General features: G+C 37.3%; 1 protein-coding gene across 12 annotated transcripts in view; it reads right to left on the minus strand.

Annotated features, from left to right (window-relative positions):
* ROBO2 (roundabout guidance receptor 2) overlaps positions 1-24609 on the minus strand; it is a 470138-nt gene that overhangs the window by 15258 nt on the left and 430271 nt on the right. For 9 of the 12 annotated variants that reach the window (XM_051629326.1, XM_051629284.1, XM_051629309.1 and 6 more), the window contains 3 exons: positions 21825-22085; positions 18374-18588; positions 4538-4705 (listed from right to left, as the gene is read on the minus strand). In XM_051629326.1, the coding sequence (XP_051485286.1) occupies positions 4538-4705; positions 18374-18588; positions 21825-22085 (644 nt within the window). The remainder of the gene's footprint in view (positions 1-4537; positions 4706-18373; positions 18589-21824; positions 22086-24609) is intronic. The other 3 variants (XM_051629335.1, XM_051629317.1, XM_051629301.1) reach the window with 2 other exon arrangements.

Here is a 24609-nt window from a genome sequence, read left to right on the forward strand (position 1 = left end):
AACCTGATTAAACTGTTTGCTTTTTTCCTTTTCTTACTCAGGCGGATGATCACAGTAACACCGTAATTTCCTTCTTTATAGAAGCTGCAAGAGAGCTTCGTTTGGACATCTGGCTTTTTATTTGCTCCAGAATTTAAATCCTGTAGTGCACATCTTCTGTCTTAAGTTAATAAAATTTCCTTCTCCTATGCCACAGAGAACAGTCTTACCTCTCCTTTCATTTCCCAGTCAAACATGTCTGTATGCGACTGTGCATGTGTCTCCATGCACACTTGTGAGTATGCACATATATGATGGTTAATGGTTGGCATTCCAGCTGCTAGTAAGCAGAGATCAAACAAGTTAGTAGTCTCAGTCCCTATCAGGCTGACTTATTACCAGATAGAGGCAAGACAACCCACTCCGTCATGTCAATCACTTCAGAGAAGTTTTGAATCTAGAAATCTAGGGACTTCAGCAGGATTTTCAATGAGAATACCCAGAGCAGAATCACTGATTATCACTGTACTTTCACCTAAATGACATTACCTTCCAGGTGCAAGGTAAAATGCCCTCAAGGAGCTAGCAACTTACTGGGCCAATGGGACATCATTGAGACTGCTACTTGCAGCCTCTAATGGTAGAATTATCAAACATGTAAGGCAATTTATAACTGCATTGGTGGGGAGGTGATGGTCTTATTGATTTAGTAATGGAGGGATTGTGATTGAGAAGCTGTAGGACATCAGAGTGCCTGATAAGGGGTTGATGGATTTTTGGCCTGGGATTACTCCAGCCCTCCTTTAGAAGGGAGAACATTGGTCAGATGATTCAGTCACTAGTCAAGCTTTTGCAGAGACTCTCATTACTAATTGGAGAAAGCAGCAAGATACAGAACCAACAAGTATAAGGACATTCCTTTCTACCTGTGCCAGTGATTTCATTTCCTAGGGATGGTAATTACTGCGACATTTAAGAAGCTTCTGAACCACTTTCTAGTATCAGAAAGTAAGCATCTATAGTGATCTACAACAGCAAAAACTTATTTGTAATGCACAATAGCTAGTCAGTAGCAAAGCTAATAGAAATCCTAAGTTACAGTTCTCCTTTTTAACCCCTCACTATATTTCTCTTCTCCCTCCTCTTTGGGTATTTTAAATTAAAACTAAGAATGAGCTTTTAACTTCAGTCATGCAGTTACCATGCCACAACATATATGGCAGATTCCACTGTTTTCCAATTCATTAACACATTGGTTCCAAGAAAACAAATTATTCCTTGAGCACTAGAACTAAAAACCTCCTATTTATTTATTATTTATTTATTTTGTTATTATAAGACTGTGAGCTTCAGAATCAAGGTTTGTCATAATTTTAGGGATTCATAAGGTATTCTTCCTCTGTGAATTTGCTGTTGTGTCTGTGGTCTTTTAGGAAGGGGAAGTTACAACCCAAGTTGTACAGCAAGACAAATATGAAGACTCAATTCAGAGTCAGTCACTAGAGACCTGTGACTGAAGAAAATGAAGAAGCAGGCTTTAAGGGATTTGTGTGCATTACTGTCAAAAGTAAGCATGAAGTTGTACCCTCATATGCTTACATAGTAGGGGAACAGCACACTATGTGTTAAATAGGATATTTCCTTTGGTCTTTTGTACCAACACACAGTAACAGTTACCTAGGGGTAAGTAGTCAGGAAGTGTACTGGAAAGGGCAGAGAGAGGACATGGCTGGATCTTACTTGGTCAACAAAAAGTTTTAAATCACAGATATCCAGTATGTGATGAGAGTTAAATAGAGGATGCTAGGACTCATCCAGGTTGGGAATTTGAATATGACTGACAAATCAAATATATTCTAATATGACAAATCTAACTGAAAACAGTTGTAAGAGAATGGATTGGAGACACCTCAAAACTAGGAGAAAAACTTATAGTGATAATTCCCACTGAAACCAGAATGGACCAGAACTGAAGAGATTGGTCCAGATTAGGGCTCAGAATTGCTGGGTCTATCCCAGGTTCTCCTGTTCACTTTTTCTAATGATAACTTAAGCATTGTGACACTGTGTCACTTTGTAAAGTTCCTTGCAATATTCCACACAAAGCATCCAGTTAGAATTTTTAATTTCTGTATACCAGAGGTTCCTGAATTCCTTTTTGTTTACATACACACAGGTGGCAGCAACAACCTTTAGCTTCCTTAATTGACAGATGTTCTGCAAATTTAGCTATGACTCAGACTTGCCACTACACTTTAATGACACGTATTTAGTAAAAGTTGAAGTGGAAATATTGTACAATTTGTGTTTGTTTGTTCCTGTGGTAAGAGAGGACTGGAAAGAATCCTGTTTTACTCCAGGGCATTATACATTTTTGGAACATATAGTAAGCATTTTAACTAGGTTTGTAACAGGCTAATGTTAAGGTAGCACTGTCCAAAGCTGTTACAGCTACTGCTTGTGTCTGAGAGGTGGTTTGTTGAAGGAAATGGTATATCATATGTATTCTGACTCAAATATATATGAAAGAAACTCCGATAAGATCAGTATTTTATAAAGAATAATAAAAAGACAGCAGATTCCACCTTTTTTTTTTTCTTTTTTTCTTCTTTTTTAGATAAATCTTAAAATGAGATCTCTTTAATTTAAAACAATGTTAAATTTTATAATGGAGTCACTCCCCTAGGAGGCACTTTTCCATCAGTTGCATGATCTGAACTGGATCCCCATTAATTTTCTGGTGCCCATATAACTTTTCTATAGCTATAGTACTCAAAAGCAGAAGAATTAAGGTCCCACCACCTTAATATCATGTCAGTAAAAACTGATATGTAAACAGAATTTGTGGTCCAAAATGGTTGAGGGTGACAGGGTATGCCACACAAAAGGGTTGACTTGATGAATGCACAAAAAGAGCATTGACAGCACTGCAAGCCACCCACAGTCCCCACTTACTATTCCCATAGACACATTTATTTAATGGATCTGTGTAGTAGGAAGGTCTCTGGAATATATCCAGAAGGGGAGGGCATTAAAGTCTAAACCAATTCAGATCCATTCCCAAATAATTGGTAGTGAGGATGAGCCACTGAGCATGAGATGTAATGATACTCTCTTTGGTGAACACTCTCATTTCTGGAATCTTTTCTCCTCCTTCACGGTTTGACAAAAAGGGAATCTGTCAGAGCATACTGCAAAATAATATCTGCACACTTGATAACATTACTGAGAGGAGAGCTCTGGTGGTTTTAGTGGCCACACTTCACCTTGTAATTTAATATATTCATATATATATATACGTTCAGTAATAAATAGCATATTATAAATAAACCAAACTAAATATACTTTCTATCAAAGCTATTATGTTACCTGTCCAAAGAAGACAATGAATAGAGGTGGGCTTGATGATCTTTATGGGTCCCTCCCAACTTCAGATATTCTACGATTCTCTGATTCTTAAGTAATTTTTACTAGAATAAAGAGGATCGTTAAACATCTAACGTTGTTTTAACTTTTCTTTTTCTTTTTCTTTTTTTCACTTTCCCCATACACTAGAAGAATTGTCAAGATATACTTAAGAGACAGACTCACTGGCATCACACCTTGTGGTCCATATAGTGTTATGAGGGTCACTGTGGCAGGTAAGACGGTCTGTCTCAGAGTTTCCCTGCTCTTAACACTGAGAGGTCAGCATGAGGAAAATTATTATGACTCCATCTGCATGGCATTACAGATATCCTTTGTTGTTCCTTTAATGCTGTTTTTCCATTTGCCTGCTTTTCCCCTCAGATCATTTCAGCACTTACAGGGGCCAGGCCAGAGATCAGAAGAGGCAGTCAGTTGGCCACCTTCCTATCTAGTCCTCTTCAAGGAGTAACAGGCAGCAACTGGGTCTCTGCCAAACTCAAGAGGGGGTAGATAAAGATAATGGAAGACTGAACTTCCTCATTAGAAGAGCAGAACGGACATGCCTGAAATTTCCAGATGGTAAGCAGTGATCAGAGGGAAGAAGAAATGCCAAAGAGGGAAACAAAGTCACTGAGGCTGGTGGGTGTCAGGAAAGAAGAAGCACAGACAAAGACATGAGGCAGAGTCATGAGAAAAGCACAGCACCTATTGTTATAGCAGTTGGGTGGCTGTCTAAACCAGCACAAAACAAAGAGGGCATTGTGGGACTGGGTCTGTGTTTCTTACGAATTCACAGCATACAGCTACTGCTGGCAGTGACTACTTTCATTTGTATGTCAAATTAACGACAGGCCCTTTTTTTAATGACAGTCCACCTGCAACATAGTCATTTTGGGGTAAAATTTATACTGAGACCTAAGAAAAACTAAGAGACGCTAACATGTTCAGAGATGAAATAAAGTTCCTCAAAGATTCACTTAACCAAGCTCCACACTGCTAGCACTGCAGTATTGCTCACCTGGCAACCCCACTTTAGCAAAACAATCATCAACTGTAATGCATATTCCATTAAAGATTTCTTTATGTTCTCCCATTCTGCACACCTGCTTGTTGCAGGTTTTTATCAGTGACTTCACACCACAACACTTACCGTCTGTCATTCCCTCCCTACGATGAGGCAAGGGAGGTTGGTCCAACCTTCCTCCCTTATGTTTCTTAGTAGGCCTTGGCCTCTGACTCTGATTGACAGCTGCACTGGTGTTGCTGTCAGTAGAAAAAGGGCTGCACGGCCGAGGTCTCTGAGAAGGGTATGCTTTGCCTAAATAACAAAAAAAAAAAAAAAAAAGAGAAACCAGATGACAAAATGTTATTGCCTTGAAATGGGCTTCTACTAATGTCTGTTCTGAAACATTAAATCTGGCCTAATTCTCAGAGGCAAGCATGTGTCCCCTCGAGGTAGCCAATGGTGACAACTGCTTTAAGACACACCACAACAAGCAAAGTGAGAACTTGGTATTCTTTTGTCTTTAACTTTTATAATTAAAATCATCCATCTGTTGTGATAGAACTACTGTATGCCATGTAACTCCTACCTGCTCTCTGTGCTGAACAGATGTGTCTTAACAATTCCTCAGCCTTGAGCAGAGAAAGAAAACAGTTCTGCAATCATATCAAATTTATCTCCTCCTGCCTTCCACCTTCATGACTGCAGAGCCAGATTCTCATCTTAGGGGCTTCCATATGTACTGTATATCTGGAGTAATGCCAGTAGAATAAACATAACTGATTTTCCAAGCTATGTAGACATGTAGGTTTGCATACTTAAGGGCTCTCTCTTCTCAATAAATAAAAATGGGGGTGTATTTAAATGCTAACATTTTCCTGTTCATTTTCAGTATTTTCCTATGTTAAAAAATATGTATTCTGACTGAATTTATTCCTCATAATTTTTAACATATAGAGAGACTAATCAAGCTATGTGATTACTCTTAAAAAAAATCTTTGCTGCTACTCTGTGGAGCAGATCATTAAAAGCATCATGGCAGGAACCATAGGAACACAGTTCATTAACTACATTAACTTCCTCTTATTTTGATATTTTTATTCAGTTAACTAGGTTTCTGGTTTAATAACTACTAGTGAAAACTAATGATCACCATCTTTTACCTTCTTTTTGTCATCTGTATGTCATTCTACTCAAGTACTCATTTAAAACTGTTACTTATAATTCTTACTTGTTTTAATCCTATCTGCAATGGAAAATGTGTAAGCCCATCAAACTTTCTTCTCCTTCAGTCCTACCATAGGCTCAAATGGTGTAAGAGTTGATAGGACATGGCAATATGGTTGTTATGTTATTTTTTCTGGTCATCTGATTCCAGGCTAGTAAGGCGCTTTGTTAACTTAGACCAGGGTTATATTTTCTAGTAAAACCTTTCGACTGATGCACTTACTTCCAACATGCTGTCCCATATGACCTGATCTAGGTAAGCTTAGTCTGGAGCAATCTGCTCCCAGCTGCACTATTTGAAATACTCTCAGTGCAAAGAGAGCAAGGTAAAAAACAAACAAAAATAGCCAAAATCTCTCTAACATGGTACATTATGTACATTAGTACATACATGTTAGAATAACATCTCAGTATTTGACTTCAGAGATTTCCTGGCTGTCTCAGGCTTGATCTTCTGTCTTCTGACTGATATGCACACTGAGGACACTGCTCTTAGGCAGGCTTGTCTCAGTTGCGTCACTACTAGCTATCGGAGTTTACCTAGTTCGAACCCCTCATGTGGACATTCCCTAACTCTCCTCTAGCAAAATAAGTCAAATTGAACTTAAACAGTGTGAAAAGTATGCCTTTGCTAACCTGGCTTATTTTAAGTGAAATGGGTTACAGAATGCCCACCCAAGCAGCTAATTCTGGAGCTGGGAGAAAGCAGTAATAAGCATTTGGGGAAGGCTGGAAACATTAACCTCTATAGCTGGCACAGCTGCAGCCAAACAAAGAAGTGATCAAGCCCTTATTTGATAGATAAGGATAAAAGAGCAGACAAACACAGACAAAAAAATTTAAAATTTCATTTAAAAATAATAAAAAAATCAATGCAAAGAAATTCAGATATGAGCCTGAAATTCCTTCCTAGCTCACAGCACATCACACAGATGTTTGGCAAAAATAAACTTGCAACATGCAAGTGAAACTAGTGAGTGCAGGATGAAGATTCTTCACATTATTCTCTTGACTAAATAAATGTGATTATTCATTCAGAATGTTGGTTTCAAAAAGAAATAGACACCAAACATTCTCTCTTTTATCTCTCCATGAAAATGAGGAAAAATAAATACCACTGACCTAAATCAGACATGGGGCAAACACAAATGATGTGCAGGCTCCCAAACCACATTTTTCAAAGCACCTGATAGCTGACTACAGCATCTTGTATTTGTATGCAGCCCTTCCAGTAAGATCCGCTGAGCAGTGCCAGACTCTGTACTAGATTTGGTGTCAGCAGGGACAAGGATGAATCCACTAATTCTTGATTCAATATCCCAAGGCTGTTAAAAAGGAAAACTGTCTGAACTTCACAGCAAATCACTCAATGGCTTCTGGAAACTGGAATCAAAGTGTCTGGTAGGAGAGACACTTTGTGCCTTAATTTACTGGTGCCTCTTGGCAATCAAATACACCCATGTGAGGCTATCGAGTTGGACTTCTGTTTTTGTATCAGTGACAATATTTAACAGCTGTTCTGATGGGGTGAAATTAACTGTCCAGACTGCAAAGGAGTAAAGAGTCAGGACCTTCCCATTCACAGAACCTTCCCATTCATTCTGGCTTCCCTCCAGGGCCATGAGGAGAAGTAATACTGCTGCTTCTCCATTACTAGACACCATTTTGCACAATGGGGGTTTTGCTGTGGTATAGAACGCCCATAACAGGTGTGTCTGATTGATCCATGATACCCTGGGAGGTATCATATCACAATGAAACTGCAGTAATCATGGAGGAGTTATTTCCATCTATTGAGGCTATTGTGATGAAAAGAGGGGAAGGCTGTTTTTTCACATGTGACTTTTTTTTTTTTTTCTGTTTTGACTGCTGGACCCTTAAGAGAATAAGAATGTAATAATCATAAAGTCTCCACCACAACTGTTGGATACCCTGTTGTACTCAAAATTCTAGTAGTCTGTTGGAGGAATTACATACAAGTACTTGGTTTAACATGACATAATTAAGATGGGAAAATATAACTGACAGGAGGGCTCTCATCTTTTCCTTGCACTTTCCATTTCCATAGCTACAATAGGAATATTATATTTATTTTAAAGGGTCCATGTGTTTGTGTATCAGTTTACTTCTGTTATGTTTATGTTTGTGGTGGAAACTGTACTTCTCAATAACTTGATACAAGCAACATTAACACTGGGTAAATCTTTCCATTAGCTTTTACCAATACCAAGAAGAAAGCTCAAAAAAAAGGTTGGGGATGAGTTGCATCTTTCATTCAAGACTTTTTAGGAGTCTCTTCAAGTAAAATGGTATATTTTAAACTACAGTTCTGCCATATTTGCCCAGAGTAGATGAGTGAAGGTCTACATCAGTTTTCTAGTTTGTTTTGCTTTGTTTTTTTTCAAATGATGAGACATTTACTCTGACAATTTTCCACTAGTGTAAGAAGTGAGAGTTTTAACTACTTTTAATGCTGAAATAACTGTCTTTTAAGGATTATTATGTCTGATCAAAATCAAAGGCAAAAGCCCCTGTGATTTGAGTAAAACTGTCTGTTTGTTGGCAACCTAGGCCTTTGTCATCAGTTCTTTTCTTAATTTCTAACATTGCTAAAAGGCAGTGTTTGACTTGAAGCCATTGCATGCAGGAAGCTTGTGGTTATCAGCCCTAATATCTGGTGACATTTCTTATAAATGCACACATTTTACTGAAGCACAGACTTCAATACCAGGCTAATAGTAAAAAATTTAAATGATAGGAATATTACGGGACCTGTGGGCAGGAATTGGCTGAGAAAGCATAATAAAAATATGACCTGAGTTCATACTTTGCTATGAGATTTATGGATTTTAAGAATTGGATATTATTGCTGTTTTTATAAGACCAAGCAAATGCAAATACATCCTCTTTTCCAGAATATTTACAAATCATTTTTACTTATCTTTTTTGGTAGAATAAAATATATGGAGCTCTAAAAATATGGAATAAATTATGTTTACTTTTCATTAATTCAGTTTAGAAGATTGGCTGTTCTCAAAAGCAATAGTAATTTTACCTTTGTTACATTTAACTTGGCAGATTCAGTTGGTCTAATTTAAATTAATTTTTATCAAAATATCTTAACTTATTGAATTAAGTATTTTTTAAATCAGCTGTTTCTAAGGCTTTTAAACAGTTTGTATTGTTAACAATAAAAGCACACCAATTCACCCCATGCTTAGAAAAAATTCACAGAAAAATACACTTTTGCAAGAAGAGATGCAACAAAAGAGCAGGGATGGAGATAATAATTTAAACATGATGTTCATCACTGGAAATGTGAATGATAGTAAGGAAATTTTGCAAAAAATTAAATCATCAAAGACTGCATGGCAAAATTAGTTCTTCACTGAAATATTAAATGCAGCGTATGTCAGTAAATCTGTATCAGAGTTAGCACAGAGGGAAACTGCAGCAGATTGAAGGTGCAGATTAAAAGCTTGTGCTATTCACTACTCAAATCACTAAAAATTAAACATAATGCAATGTTTCATTTCAAATATACTGATAAAAATATCTCCATCCACCTTAACTCATGCATGTTAGACGAGTGTGAGACGCAGGTTCACTAAAAAGACAAGAAGAATAGGCAGAGACACCCTTCATGCAGAAAGCATCAACTTCGAGTCTACAAACCTGTTCTTGTCAGGCTGGTTCCATCCAGCCTAAAACCAGCTTTATCTGCTGCTGCAACCAATGCTTGTGCAAAACTGCCGCTGGTAAAGATCGAGTCATCTGAGGAGCTACCTACACTAGATCTATGACTAGAAAAGTTACGGTCCTCATCAGACGCAGAACCCCATCCATTTACCATTGAACCTAAAAACAAATGTAGGGGTCTAGTGAGTTGTGCACATTTGATATTTTTTGATCATCTAAAGCTTAAAGACCCACTTAATATTTCCTTTCTCAACAGGAAACCCAAAATTCATTTGACAGTTGGTACAAAAGAGCAGTATTCATCTAAAAGTTAAAGACCCACTTAATATATTCTTCCACAACAGGAAACCCAAAGTTTATCTGAAACAGCTTGGTATAAAAAAATCACTATCAAAGTTAAGTGGATCACATTCACAGCTTGCTCCATGTTGCTTTGATCCTGTAAACAAAATGGTACATATTCTCTACAAATATGAAGGCTCCATCATAAATTCTTTTGAAAGTTAATACATATTCCCTGGGATTGAAATGAATGTGATAGTTTTTTTATTTTACTTACTATCAATCAGTATCTACTTTGATATTTGCAAAACAAAGTCTTAATTTAGGACAGCACAAGTGTAAATCTCAGTATATATGGCTGAAGTCAGATATGGGCTTCAACAGCTATCCTGAACAAGATTAGCATCATGGCATTTTCTCAATCAAAACCTTAAAAAGAAATGTGCAGTCTTAATGGTCTGAAGGAAGCTGACCTAAAGCAGTTCATTCTAGTGGATTAAAGTTATTTTTGAAAGCTTAGAAATAATTAACATTCAAGAGCAGAGCAAATACATACTCAGAATTAATACTGAGTAAGTCACTAAGCCAATGCTGGCTTTATAATACCTTCTAGCCATGGTTTACCACCACTGCAGGAGGGGAAAGTAATAATAACACCATAAAAATGCAGCCAGAAAACCAGATACCAGAAAAAGCACATGAAAGTTATATAAAAAACTTTACATAATTGAAGTGTAAAGAGCAAAATAGTGAAGGAAAGATTAATCTTATTTGCTCTTCATTTCTATTTTGTTTTATTTTTTTACAATGCACAAAGCATTGAACAGCTACCCAACATGGCAGTACAATATATTTTCAAAAGCTATTGCCCAGTTCAGACTTTTTGCAAAGTACCGAAAATCCTTTTGTGGTTTTAGACAGAGTTGATTGTTTTGTGTACTTCTAAAAATCATGGGTAAATGTCACAAGGTAATTCTACACTGTGTAGTGGAGCTGGAGGTGAAGGAAACTTAGCTAGCACCAAGTACCTAATAACTTTGCTCCAGGAACAGGTCAGCCATGTTAATTAGTTACCAGGTCCACCTTAGACATAGAGCTACCAGACTGCATTTTGGACCTCAGGTGCTGCATGGTGCTGTGTAGACACAGCATATTGTTCTGAGATAGCATAGGCACATACCTTGAAACACTTAAATCTGCTTTTTAAAAGCAGTTGCATATAGATGTCAAAAAAAAATAGCCCAGTAAATCCATGAGAACTGGTTTTCAAAGATATGAAGACGGGTGCAGAGAGATACATCATGGCCCTGTCTTTATTGTTCAGTTAGCACTGCTGAATTTGTGTAAATGTACATAAGATGCATAACAGTGTTTTTCAAAGCCTCTTTTCAATCCATGTTGAAGAAAGTATTACTGTGTTCAAAACTTTTAACTAGTAGATCAATAATGGCTTGCTTTTTAGTACCAAATAGATAGGCTAATTAACTAACAATATTAAAAATATTCTGCAAAAATAAGTCACAAGTACAACAAATGAATACTGGAAGTTATTCAGAAGCACACTGCACCAGAAAGTCCAAGAACAACAGTTTACTTTGTGATGCTGCAGTGACCAAACCTTTTAATGTCAGTAAAGTGGCAGACTATAATCACAAAAGACCGTGCTCTCCTAGGATACAAGAAAACAAACTGGAGAGGTCTATGGAGGTCTGACAGGGAGAAAGTGTGTTAAGTGCAACAGAATAACAGTTTGATTCTGTTTGTCAAGAGCACATATAAAGCTGTTATTTTCCAAACAGACTCTACCTCATGCAGGCACATGGAAGGAAGCCTAGATAACAGCAAGGGAAGGCTAAAACTGAATTTCCTCTGAGAAGACAGGTTCTGAACTAACAATCAAAGTGCAATAGGACATCATAGAGAAAAGAGAGTAAAGAAGCTTAGCAACAGTTATTGATGATGTATGAAAGGAAATATTAGAGATAAAACACTTTGAAAAGATGTCAGAAAATGAAATGCTATAGCCGAGAACATTTTCAAACAATTCTTATCAACAAATTCTGCAAAATAAGTAAGCACAAGCTGAAACATAAAAATAATACTAGACCTACAGATATCAAAGGACAATACTCCAGTGCTGAAAATTTACCATGTATCTTGCTAGCTTCGAGGCCTGAGGGTTTTGAATGCTCACTCTAATTCTTATACAGACACATATAAAATCATATACTGAACAGAATATGTATGGTGTCAGTATCATAGACACAAAACTACGAAAAATGTAAAGGAAATTAAGTTTGAATTTCCATTTGCTCACATTATTCTGTCTGTTTGCTAACCAGTCACTTAGCTGTTATACAACATATACTAGATGCAATTTGGACAGGTTGCTTTCAGGCTGTGTCTAGGAATATTTGTTATTTTTCATCTGCTCGTTGAAGGGTTGGACCATTAATTCAGTCCAACAAAATGATCCACATCTTAAGTATGAAGTATACTAAAAATCTGCAAAAGCCTATTATGCTCTCTCAAGAGTCTATAATGCTATTTCCAATGTGTGTGCACATACATATAATGCAACACACTCACAGCCATATCAGGTTTCCTTAATAAGACCTAAATTTTAGTTATCAGTAAAGTGTCATTGTCAGATTGCCAATTTTTCATGTTAGCCCTACAAGAAATCCCCATTCCTGAATTCCTCTACATTACCACGGACAGGACACATTAGCAAGGTGAGGAACACTGCACTCTTCCCATGAATTGCTTCCCCTTTCCTTCTCCTCCAGCAGCTGTGTTAGGAGGGATTGCCTGTCAGGCTGCAAGCATAGCTCAGTTCTTGCAGGGATGTGAGCTTTACTGGGTGAGGATGCCAACACAGTTGACAGCTAAAGCAAACAATGACCCCACCTAGAGCACTGCACCCAGTTCTGGGTCCCCAGCACAAGACAGACATGGACCTCTTAGATATCAGAGAAGGACCACAAAAATGATCATAGGACTGGATCACCTCTCCTGTGAAGAAAGGCTGAGAAAATTGGTACTGTTCAGCCTGGAGAAGAGCAGGCTCTCATTCAATAAACAAGGGAGCTTGTAAGAGGGATGAAAAAAGGCATTTATCAAGGCTTGTAGTAGCAGGACAAGGGACAGCAACTTTAAACTGTAAAAGGATAGATTTAGACTGAACAAAAGGAAAATAAAAATTTGAGAAGGGTGGCGAGACACTGGAACAGGTTGCCCAGAGAAGCTGCCCCATCACTGAAAGTGTTCAAAGTCAGGTTGAATCAGGCTTGAGCAACCTGATCAAATGGAAGATGTTCCTGCCCATGGCAGTGGGGTTGGATTAGATGCTCTTAAAGGTCCCTTCTGACTCAAACTATTCTGTGATTCTATGATTCATAACTGCTAAAATCAGCAAGCTACCATGAGACATATACAGCACCCACAGCCAGGCACCTCAGGCTGCTACACAGCTGTATTAACACAGGGCACATGGTGAACACTTATTTAAAGAAATCCACTGGTGTCTTGTTTTCCAAATCAGATGCACATTTGTTTCTCTCTGAATAAAGGCTGACTAAGAGATGCTGACGTCCCTTTCAGATTAACTATGCATTTTGAAATGAAATGAAGCAGGCTTTTAGTGTCTCCTTTACATGCAGCTCACTATGTGTTTTTCAAGAGCACATTTGAGTTTTTACGCTTTCTGGCAACTGTAAATTTTACTCTTGCTGACAGCAGCAGTAAATGCTTTATGCAGAACCAAATCAACTCTGTGAAAAGCTGAACTCTGTTTTCTTGCTCTATAAAATATCTCTTGGTGCTAATGCAAACAGAAAGCTTCGTTGATCTCTGGAAAAGGTGAGGGGAATGGTGGTGCTAGCTTCTCATAGACTGCATGCTACTGCTTTTAGTGACATTTTGCAGGCAATAAAAATGCTATTTTTCTTTGAAAGCGTAGTCTTGCTTTACTTTAGAACAAAAAAAAACCCAAAAAAACCCCACCCAAAACCAAAACAAAACCCTAATGGACTTTTGAAGTAAAAGCTGCCCACAACAGACCCAGCGCTTGGAAAATTCCATTAGATGCTTTTCTGTATGCAACAAACTATGGGCCTGCTTAAAGTTAATAAATTATGGCACTGGGACTTGTGTGTGTATGCTTACGTGCTTTCCTTCACAAGAGCATTAAGTGCATGCTAATATTAAGCCCCTGCTCCTCTGCAGGTTTTTCATAGAACTGGGTTAGACTGCTTAAGTTTATGAAGTTCAGATTAAGTCCTTGGGGACTGATGCTACTTCAGCTGACATCAGTTACACAATTCTTTTAGCCTTTGTATCAGAGAAAGCCATTATAAGATACATCTTTCAGATATATCTGATATATCTAACTACTGATGTGATTAAAAAGAAAGAATGTACACTGATTTTGGTGCAAGTAATGAAATAAAAGGGCCCATAGCCCTTGTGCCTTTAAAATAAATCACAATAATAGAAGGGTCTGAATGTAGAATATAAATAGGACTAAACTATGAAAATCAGACATGGTCTTATGCTTTACATTCTACTTCACCATAAATGGCCAAATATTTAAATGTATACACTTGAAATAAACCCTTAAGTTTTAAAATACATTTTGGGCCCAGGAAACACTAAACAAAAGGAGGTAAAAATCATACATATATATATATATATGGAATTTCACAAGTCTAACCATAATTAATGCCCTTCATAAAAAATTAATGAAAAATGAATTTAGGTCACTTAGCCAAATTTATCTGTGTTTGCACTTTCAATCTTTCTAGATCTTTTTGGTTTCCATATTGCTGAAAGGCACAAAAAAATCTCATATTTATTCAAGCTGTTAAAAAGGAATGCACACAGAACATTAAGTAGTTGCTCAAATGTTGCTGAACAGTAAAATACTATGATAAAGTGGCATCTTGCTGTGTCTCTATTACTTCTTCAGCACTAAAATTAATTTATGATCAGTCATCAATTCATTTACATGTCGTTTTATGCTAAATCCATCCATGCTGATGAATGCATATCCCTAGATCCATTAAGCTAGAGTAAAGTCTGTGCTTTATAATATGACCCTGCTAATTGTTGCATTACCATTTTTATGAGATACAAAAAGTAGCAGTTTCCTATTTTCTGAGCATATATTTAATCCATGAAACACATTCTTCCTATTGAATGCAGTCTGTATAACTGCTTATAAAACAGAATATTTTGCAATAGATATCCCTAAGCAAAACAATATAATTATTGAACTCTTCCATGGTAAAATATGGCTCATGAAAATTATTTTCAGTAATTTTCAAGAATTATTCCATTTGTGCTCAGATTCAAATAGCAAACAACTTTTACAGTACAGACAGCAATCAGGGATTCTTTTAATCACGACCAAACCATGCCAAATAAAGGCTTTTCCTCCTTGCTGAGCTATAGAAACTATGGAGATCTTTATCATTTCAGATTTATATAATTCTATTTTTAAAACCCCCAAAATTTGTTATCCATTTACAGTGATACTGTTTGCAAGAATATCTCTCTGCTTATATTAGTTTGCATCAGTTAGGTAGAAAAGGGCTTGTTCTAATTTCCATGCTAGTTAAGGGGTGTATCTCTCTACTCTCAGTCAAAATGCACCAGGACTGAAGGTATCACAGCTCTCACTACCAGCTTCACCAGTGGTGATGGAGGGAAAGGAAAGGATAAAAAAAAAACCCAAACCGTAATACTTTGATCTGACAAAACCCAGTGTTGTTCTTAGTGATTTCAGCAAGAAGCAAGTTATCATATGCAATTAATTTCATCTATTAAAGTAGAATAATATAACAGACTGCAACCATTCATGCCATAACTCTGCATAACAATTCATTATGAATGCAATCGTTAAACCTAAACAAAAGAAAAAACATATTTCATTGTGTCTCTGAAAGTAAAATTAAGCCTAAATACTTGAGAACTAAAAGTCAAGTGAGCAATTTTACAGCTGCTTTTCAGTTTGTTCTTTAAAAAAAAAAAAAATCAGAATCACTAACTCAGTATCCTAACAAACCATACTGGAAACAAAGTAAAACCCAGGCTTTAATTTCACAATTAAAACCTAAACCTCCCTACTTGAGTTTTATTCGCAATATCTGGAAAATGTGAAGATATAGTTACTGTGCACTCCTCCTTTCTTTTCACTTTATTATACATGTCAGCATTATGTCTCTGCCACCTGCAAAGAGAAAAGCTTAATAGCACAGATTAAATCCTTGTCTGAATCTTCAGTTAGCTGTAACTAAAAGTCAAGGGCCTGGAAGACAACCTGACTTTTAAACAGTTTAAAGGAGCAACACCGTGGTCTCAGAGGAATTTAGCAGTTTTAACTTGGCTCACACAGCACCAGTGTTCCCCCTCAGAGTATCCCACATTTGGCATTGGATGAAAACCTTGGTCTCAGCTCAGCCATGAAGAATGAAGTACAATTTGTTATATACCTTCCTTAACATCAGTAAACACAGCCTGGAAGAGTTAACAGAAACAGATACACAGAAAATAAAATTTTCTTTTGGAACAATTCCCACAAGTATAATAAGCAATTTCCTTCCACTCCTAGAAAAAAACAAGTCCTAACTAATCCCTCAGGAAATTGAGGTTTTGCCTGTGTAGTAACCAACAAAAACTTATTGGGGGAGTTTTCCATTTTACAGATCATTTAGACTAACACTCTTGGTCTATTTTTTGTAAAGCTATAGTTTCCTAAGTGTTTTAAATCAATGTGTTGGCTATAAGTTATAGGGGAAGTCTGTCATTTTGCTTCCCTTCCAGCTGCACATTCCCTTCCTGCGGTGCTCGCAAACACCTTGCCATGTGGTGAACTAGATCAAGGAATGGATACAGCTATTAGTTAAACAAAAGAAACTAAAGCAAAAGCAAAACCTTAGTTTTCAGCTGCATGATACCACATCAAGACAGTGGTGGAAATGAGTGGAATGCATTTAGATCACCTTAAGTACATTCCCATTACCATGTTCTGCCCACATTCTTACAAAAAAATGCACCAGGAAGTTTTTAGCACTCCAATAGTTAAACAAGATTCATAACTATTATTGTAAGCTTGAATGTTATTCTTAAAAGGATAAATTGTAATAAGCACAGAAGTCTGCAAATTGGAGCAGAAATGCAGCTATTTCTTATTTTGCTCTAGATAGGATGGTGCAAAACATTACGTGAAAATGCAAATGTGAAAAAGATTAATTTTCTGCTGAACAGATATATCAACATTGACATATTAATACATACCAAATGGAAAATACATAGCAACTTGGTTTGTTTACTTATTTATTTATTTATCAGCAATGCAAAACCCTTCCTGCATTCCTAGTGGAAAGGCTTATAAGCCATTAGTACAATGTGCAATAATATGCAGAATTATAGCCTGAAGGAGATTACACTACAAATTCAAGGGAAGTGACTTAACATACTCATGCACTAATAAGTTAACCTTCTCAATTCAGGGATTTAAACTTTAACTCTATGACCTTCAGTTGAATCTGGATTTCAAACTGCAGCGGCAGAGATACAACGCGTAAATCTTAGGATTCACAAGCTGTTTGGACCTAGGGTGAAGGAAATCTGGGAAAGTGGGATTAAGCTATACACTATTTAATTCAATGAAGGAAAAGGAAGAAAATTATGGGCATTGATGCTTCATCATTGTCATATTCCTGTTGTGTTTTCAGAATAGGCATGTTTAAATAAGGATGCAAAATCTTTGGAATTTCAGAACAAAGAGATGAAACTCAGTGGTGCTATAGTATTAAGTTTCACTGAGCTAGTCTCCCTTAGAGTACAACTAACAATCACTGTTCTGCTGAGATCAAAGGCTGAAGAAGCACCCACCAGCTTTTATGACCTATGAACACTATGTACACCTGGGTATTCAATACAGCTATACACTATGGTACAGTATATTATATAAAGGCTAAAGTTCAACCTAAAGGGAACTACACTGATGCTTAAAAAAAATCCATATGAAATCTGTATTTTTCAAAAAATATCTTTCAGAGCCTACATTTCATCAACAGCAATTTTATTAATTCAGATTCTGTGCATTAGTTTAGCAAGACATTCTAGGTTCCCTTTGATGATCCTTGTGGTAACTTTTCAAGGCACACAAAGGGTGAGAAGCAGTGAAGGAAGTAGCATCAGAATAATTAAATATCTTCTCTGAAAGTGAACAATTACTAAATTCAGAAATAAAAAGTAAGTTCAAAATACACATTTGCCTATCTAAACATTGCATTTACTCTACAAATAAATGTTGTGCTGATCTAACTACTCTTATTCTGAAGTCTTTTAACTTCCCTGTGTTCATCTATGAAAGCATTTACCCAGCAAAATATCTAAAAGCTCTTTATGATAACGTTTCTATGCTGCTCCTGATTTATGAAAAATATATTCCTAAGCCGAGGTCATCCTTCTCCTTTTCATGTATCTGGCTTGCTTCTCCAGCAGAGCGAACTAAGCATGAAAGCTAGGATATAATTGAGGTTTCTTTCAAGTCTTTAAAGCTTTTTAAAATTCATGGAGTTTCTTATCATTTTGCAGTAAAGCAAAGTATTTTCAAATCCTTCTTTAACTTTGGTATTTAGTATTAACACATTTAAAATGTTACAGAAATAGAGTGGAATAAATTTGCACTTAGAAAGTGTTTGATTGACGATGTATTTTACTGTTAGGAACAAGATGGCATCACTGTTAACTGTGTTTTGTTACCTGTCACAGAGCTCTCTAGATTGTCCATACTGGAGCCTGGAGTATGCTCTAGACCTCTTAGTGGCCTACTGATTTCTACAGTTTCTTCTTCAATATCATCCTCATCATCATCATCATCTGGAACATCTGTTTCCAAATCTGAAATAAGGTTTCCAGATACATATCCTAGGGGTGGAACCGGAGCCTGAGGAGGTTGTGTATTGCTTTGGATGTGCCTACACAAACAAACAGGAAAACATCATCAGAATAGATGAGACTTTGTACCCCATGGTCAAGAGAAGATAAGCCTTTCAATAAGTCCAGAAGTAGCTTTATAAAATGTGTTTTTTAGGTCAAACTCAAGAAAAGTCAGTGCAGTTATTCACCATAGCTTCTAATACCACAGTACATGTGCACTTTCCAGTCTTAAATATACTTCCCTTCCTATAAGATGGGGAAGGTCAAATGTGTCTTTCTATAGATGAGGAACAATATACAGAGGCTATGTAAATCAGGTAGGAAGTCCATGGAAAAGCACCATTCTGAATCCTAGCCTAGCTTATAAGTGTCTCATCCAAAATTCCACCTTGCAAATCATACCTTGAGCCAAAATTAAATTTCACTCCTTCTGCCTAAACAGACTCAGTGCTCTTCAGCAAAACTCACCCTAAAGCAGAGGAAATGACCAGTGGGTCAGAAGAATTTTTCAAGTCCAATGAACTCATTAGCAGTGAGGCTTTCTTATTTTGCTTTATTCCAAGTAGTTTAATTGGTTTAATTGCAGCCACATTAGGACATGCATGTGTGAAATTACTGCATGCAGCAATCGTGATTAAAAAAAGGGAAAACAAAGACAAAAAACACCCACAGGATAGCTAAATGACCAAATGCAAGCACGGAACTTGGAGTTTTAATTGTGTGGTCTCTGAGAGACTAGAAAGAAAAAGAACAACCAACAGCTTTCAAGGCAGCAGTACAGGTACACAGCATGCTGTGCTAGGGGACCCAGGCATGACTGGCCTTGACATAAGAGCATGAACACTGCTTGAACTGCAAGCTTAGGCACATGGGAATCCTTGGGTGGCTGTTCATGAGGTGCCATGACCTGATTCGAATTGGCAGCACTCTGGAGGAGATCCAGGATTCTGCTGGTCTCTTGCTTGGACATCAGCATAATGGAAAAAATTGCAACTGTCACCTGTTTGCTCACCTAGCTCTAACATACTTTTGATGAAAACTTTGTGCTGTATTATTGCCTACACTTGATAAGTGCAGTAATTTTCCTTATTCAAAGTCTTTTGGTTTGTGTTCATAATCTAACTCCATTGGATCTGAGAATGTCATGGTAAATGTTGCATACCAGTGCAATCTCTCTCCATCTTCCTGGAGGTTTTAAATTATTGCTTATTCTGAAGCATATTTGAAAAACAAATGCTTTCCTTCTGATATACAACTGCCTTCTGATTAGCAGTTCTTGAATGCTTTTCTGCCTGGACATCAGGTTCTTAGCTATGCAGTGTTCAAAACACTGTGCTAAAAGGGCACTACCATCTAACTAACCCTCAATAAACAGTGTGATTAGCTCTCAATCAAGCAAAATACTCAAGTATATGCTTAATGTTAAGCCTGTGACAGAAGAATGTGCTTGTAGTTAAGCATATACTTAAGTGATTTGCTGGATCGAGGCCATAATGATTATGTACTTTTCCAGTAATCTCTAATGTGCTCTTTCTCAAATTTCTAGTTGGCTAGTCTTTATATTTCTCTTCTGTTACTCCTGTAGTAACCTATCTGATGGGCCTCATCTTGTTCTTTTTTATTTCCCCCTCTACACTGGACAAGTTAACTTTTTGAAAATAAAAGTAAGAAATCTTCCTTCCCACTTAAGGCAATGAAAGTCTTTCCCCTGACTTTGAACCACATTTGCTGAACAGCATGGTACCTGTCCAGCCAAAAAATATTAAAGCATTAAACAATTTCATGTCACAACTACTGCAAAAATCATTAGCATTTGTAACTCTCAATATTTACCCTAGCATCTGCTCTAAGGTCCTGGTATGAAAATACAGGTTATCTCCTCTATATTTTTTACAGAGTTCCAGACTCAATTATTGTGACCTTCCACAAGAGCGACGTTAAAATCTGTATATTCCTAAGCACACTATCAAAGTTCCAAATCAATTTTCATTTCTGCAAAAAGGAAGCAAGACCTTTCCTGTCAAGTGCCAGAGGCTTTGCTACAGAGTCCTACTATGTTATCTGCTTCCAGACTGGCACCCACGGTTTGTAGGGCACAGAAAGGGTAACAGCTGCAAAATGCAGCAGTGAGTAACTGTGCAGACAGGGTATGCATCTGTGTGCTGGCTCAGAAGTCAGCTACCTTCAATAGGCCAGGGCTAGCTGCTGCCTGGGATTTGGGTCTCTCCCACAGGCAGGCCGGGGTCTGCGCTTGGCAGCATGGCCCTGCAGCAGGACCAAAGAACCCTGTTGATTGAGTGCAGATTGCAAACAAGCCTTGAGGCTCCGACAGTGTCTAGGGAAAACAGCTGGCTTTGATTTGGCACCGCCTGCCTACCTGCCTGATCTATTTATGGTAGCTCAAGCTGAATAACTTTGTGGCTTTATTTACCAGCAAAGAAAGGCTGCTCCTCTGCTGGCAGTGTGCCATTCGGTAACTAGCTCTGCTCCTCTCCTCTGAGATTCACAGGCTTTGTCTGGATAGAAAAGTTGTAAAAGGACAACTGCTGCTTAGGGAACATCCAGAAAGCAACTGACCTTCACCATATCCCCAGTCTGATGCAGCTGACAAGTTCTTTTTCAGTCCCTAAAGAGATTGTTTCTGTTTGTTTTGCAGGGGAAATGTTACTGTGGTATTTGCTTGCTCTTCCTTTCAATAGGCATAAAGCACACTAAAAAGCCAGATCCATTTTGCAAATTCTAACAACTTCCTTCCTGCTATTTCTAGGTTTTTCCCTATGAATCAGAAATGTTTGTGGCATTTCAAACTACAGTCAGAGATGCAAATGCTTCATTCTCATGTGACACAGGACGAATGCTGCTACATTGCTATTTCAGGTAGCTAGCATTATTTTTAATCAGGGATTTAGAACCTCAATAATTTTGAAAATCCTAAAAAAAATATATATGTTTTGATAGTCTGAAAACAGAATACTCTGAACTCTATAAAAGTTGTGAGTAGGTGGGTGTTAAGCACTTAGTTTAATAGATGCAAAACTCCAGAGGAAAATTGTCTAGGTTTATCAAGCAGTATGATTTTAAAAAGCACATACTTATGTTTAAGTTCAAACTGTAGATACAATTTTGCTATTTCTTCTTTCACTTTACTGCTTTGAAAACATTTCTGAAACATTATTGAACAAAGTCAATATTTATGTCATCAAGGAATAAATTATTATCATTATTATTATGCTTTCATTTCCCAGACCTTAAGTGCCCCCCTTCAAACAATTACCATGTCTGCTTTGCTATATCAAACTGGTAAGCCCTAGTTAATTCATCAAGGTGGGCTTGAAGCATTGGCTGCATCTCCTCTCGTGGAGAAGGTGTGAGGGTTGCAGTTGACTGTTGCCCAAAAGAGATTGCAGGCGATGAAGCTACTCCTCGGACAGGAGGTGTCGGAACACGATCATCATCTTCTTCAAGCTCATCCTCCATGCCCTGATGTAGGTAGGTTTGAACTGGCAAAGGCGGACACCAACCATCACTGTCATATCTAAAATAAAAGTCAAGTAAACTTAGTACATACATATGACACCTCATCTCTGATGTGCAGTAGAGTGCATATAGGATTTTTGCTAGAGTTTGAACATTGCACATTGCTTTAACATTTATTGAAAATAGGGTCACAATTGCTTAAATTCTCCTTACTGAGTCTATGTAAGTTTTCCCACAGCAGCTAAGCAACTTGAACAAGATGTGCAACAAAAAAATTACTGACCCATTATCATATTTGTTAATGGTGATTAGATAATATTAAGCCACAATCAACAACAAAAATGAACTAACTTGCTTCCTGGATCATTAACCTAGCAGAATATGTTGAGGATTGACCTAGACATGAAAACAGCAGCATTCTTAAAAGGCAGAGTGAGCTTGATGTAGCCGCACTTATCTGCTTCCTTATTCCCATCGTCCCCTTTATTTGTCTATAAATTTACTATTTATGTTTATTTTGTAGTTAAATAAAAACCTACACTTTCCATATAAATTCTGGTCTTACCACAGTGCATATGGGTACCTATCATGATGTGGAATACATTCATATCATAGCAGCATTGACCCTAAGCATATGCTATGTCACAGCACCAAATACATTAGCACACATGTTGACAGCTCTGCCAGCACCCCACCTCCAAACCAATCTCTACTGGAACTTAGCTAGGCAGTGCTAAATTTCTGAACATTTTCAACATACTTGCCCAAAGTAAATTCAAAGATTAACATCTACCAATATTCTTCTACATCAAATTCTTCTCTCTTCACATGTAAGAGATGTTCTGATAGGTTTTTGTGGTTCCATTTTTAGTCTTGTACCAAAAGGTGTAAGAGGCAATGCTACATCTGATCAGGGCTAGTAAATAAGAGCCTTTATATTCAGCTACCATTTTTTATGTAAGTTTTGCCAACAACACAAACCTTTTCTGACTCTGTCCTCATCACAGAACTTTTAATTTAGTGTTGTATTACAGTATAATCCGTGCTCTTTAGGGACACCAGTATCATCCAGAACATGAAGGCCCTATGATTGTGGTCATTCCCTGCGCATTATCTCCCCAGCGTTCCTATTCCCTTTTCTGAGCACTAGTCCAGTTGTGCACAGGTCTGCTGAAGATCACACCACTCAGATCTCAACAGTGTATACTCTTTGCACCTTCAAAACATCCAGTGAGTCTGCAGTCCCTTGAGCATCTGCATGTTTCTTAACTGCTAGTGTATTCCAAAAAACCTTAAGATACACAGCTCTTTTCAAAAAGTAACCAAATGACAGAAAGCTCTCACTGTTACATCACTGTAAAACTGTCTCACACTCTAAAGGCAATTGCCCAAGCATCATCTAAGTAATTTTCTCTTCTTCCCACCTTCAATGACTGATGGAAGTTAAGAAGTTACACCCCTTTATTTTCTGCAGTGCAGGCCAGCAATGCACTGCATTATATAGTTAATTTCTCAAACCAGTTTAAAAATGCTCCTTTAAATATCCTGGTTTGGAAGGCAGAAACTACCAGTTTCCCAGAGAAAAATTAATCACTGCCAATTTTCTGAAGTGTGAAGCTGGGTTACAAAAGGGCTGGAAGCAATGAGGCAAAGAAGTTTAAAAATCTGTATTACGATAACACTTACTTTAAGGAAAAGCCAAAGATTTCTAAATTAACTGAACTACCTTTTCCTTATTCAGAAGCCTGTAACCCATATTTAAAAGTACAGATTCTGGATAGCTAGATCAACCTGACCTATTAATGGTATCACTTTAAATCTATATCTAGACACAATCATATATAGATACACAAATATATGTTCAGATACAGAGGTGCAAATAAGTGCTGCATCTTAAAGCTTGGCATTTAAGAGCTTTTGAGTGAATGACCATTACCATTTTCATAACACAGGGATTAAATACAATGTTATATGATACATACTCAGTTTCTTAGGAGACAATTGAGATATGACTAGCTCTAATTTCTTCCCTGGCAATATTCACTTATGACATTGCCACTCAAGGGTGAAAAGACCATCCTAACTCATGCTGGTAAAACTGTACACTGCAATAGCCCTGTCACCTACTATTACTCTCTCAAGCTCATGCTTTGGTATACCAGCTTCTTCTTTAAAAAGGACGGGGCAGAATGACACTCATTAGTGACTTTTCAGTAATGCATAAATGAGCTTTGGGTATGCTCACCTTTTGACCCAACTAGCTTCAAACCTGCAAATGTTCAGCTTGATAGTAAAAAGATTTCTTAGTAAAAAGATTTCGTAGTAAAAAGATTTGGTACAAGTGCCGTATCTTTATCTGGATTTTGTTTGAAATGGAAAGGAACCTAAGCCTGAAGTTCAGGACATTGAGATTCAAGGTTTCAGAACCTTTGTTTCCATGATGTAAGATGTCCAAAAAGCCACCAGTTCTAACATGCATTTTACAAAGTAAAATCGGCAAGAAAAGCTAGCAAACCTAACAGACTACAGAGAAAGTATATCTCATGTGAATGGCACAGTTATTGAAACCTCTGGTACCAGCC

The sequence above is a fragment of the Apus apus genome, chromosome 1 (assembly GCF_020740795.1).
Source record: "Apus apus isolate bApuApu2 chromosome 1, bApuApu2.pri.cur, whole genome shotgun sequence".
Classification (NCBI taxonomy): Eukaryota; Metazoa; Chordata; class Aves; order Apodiformes; family Apodidae; genus Apus; species Apus apus.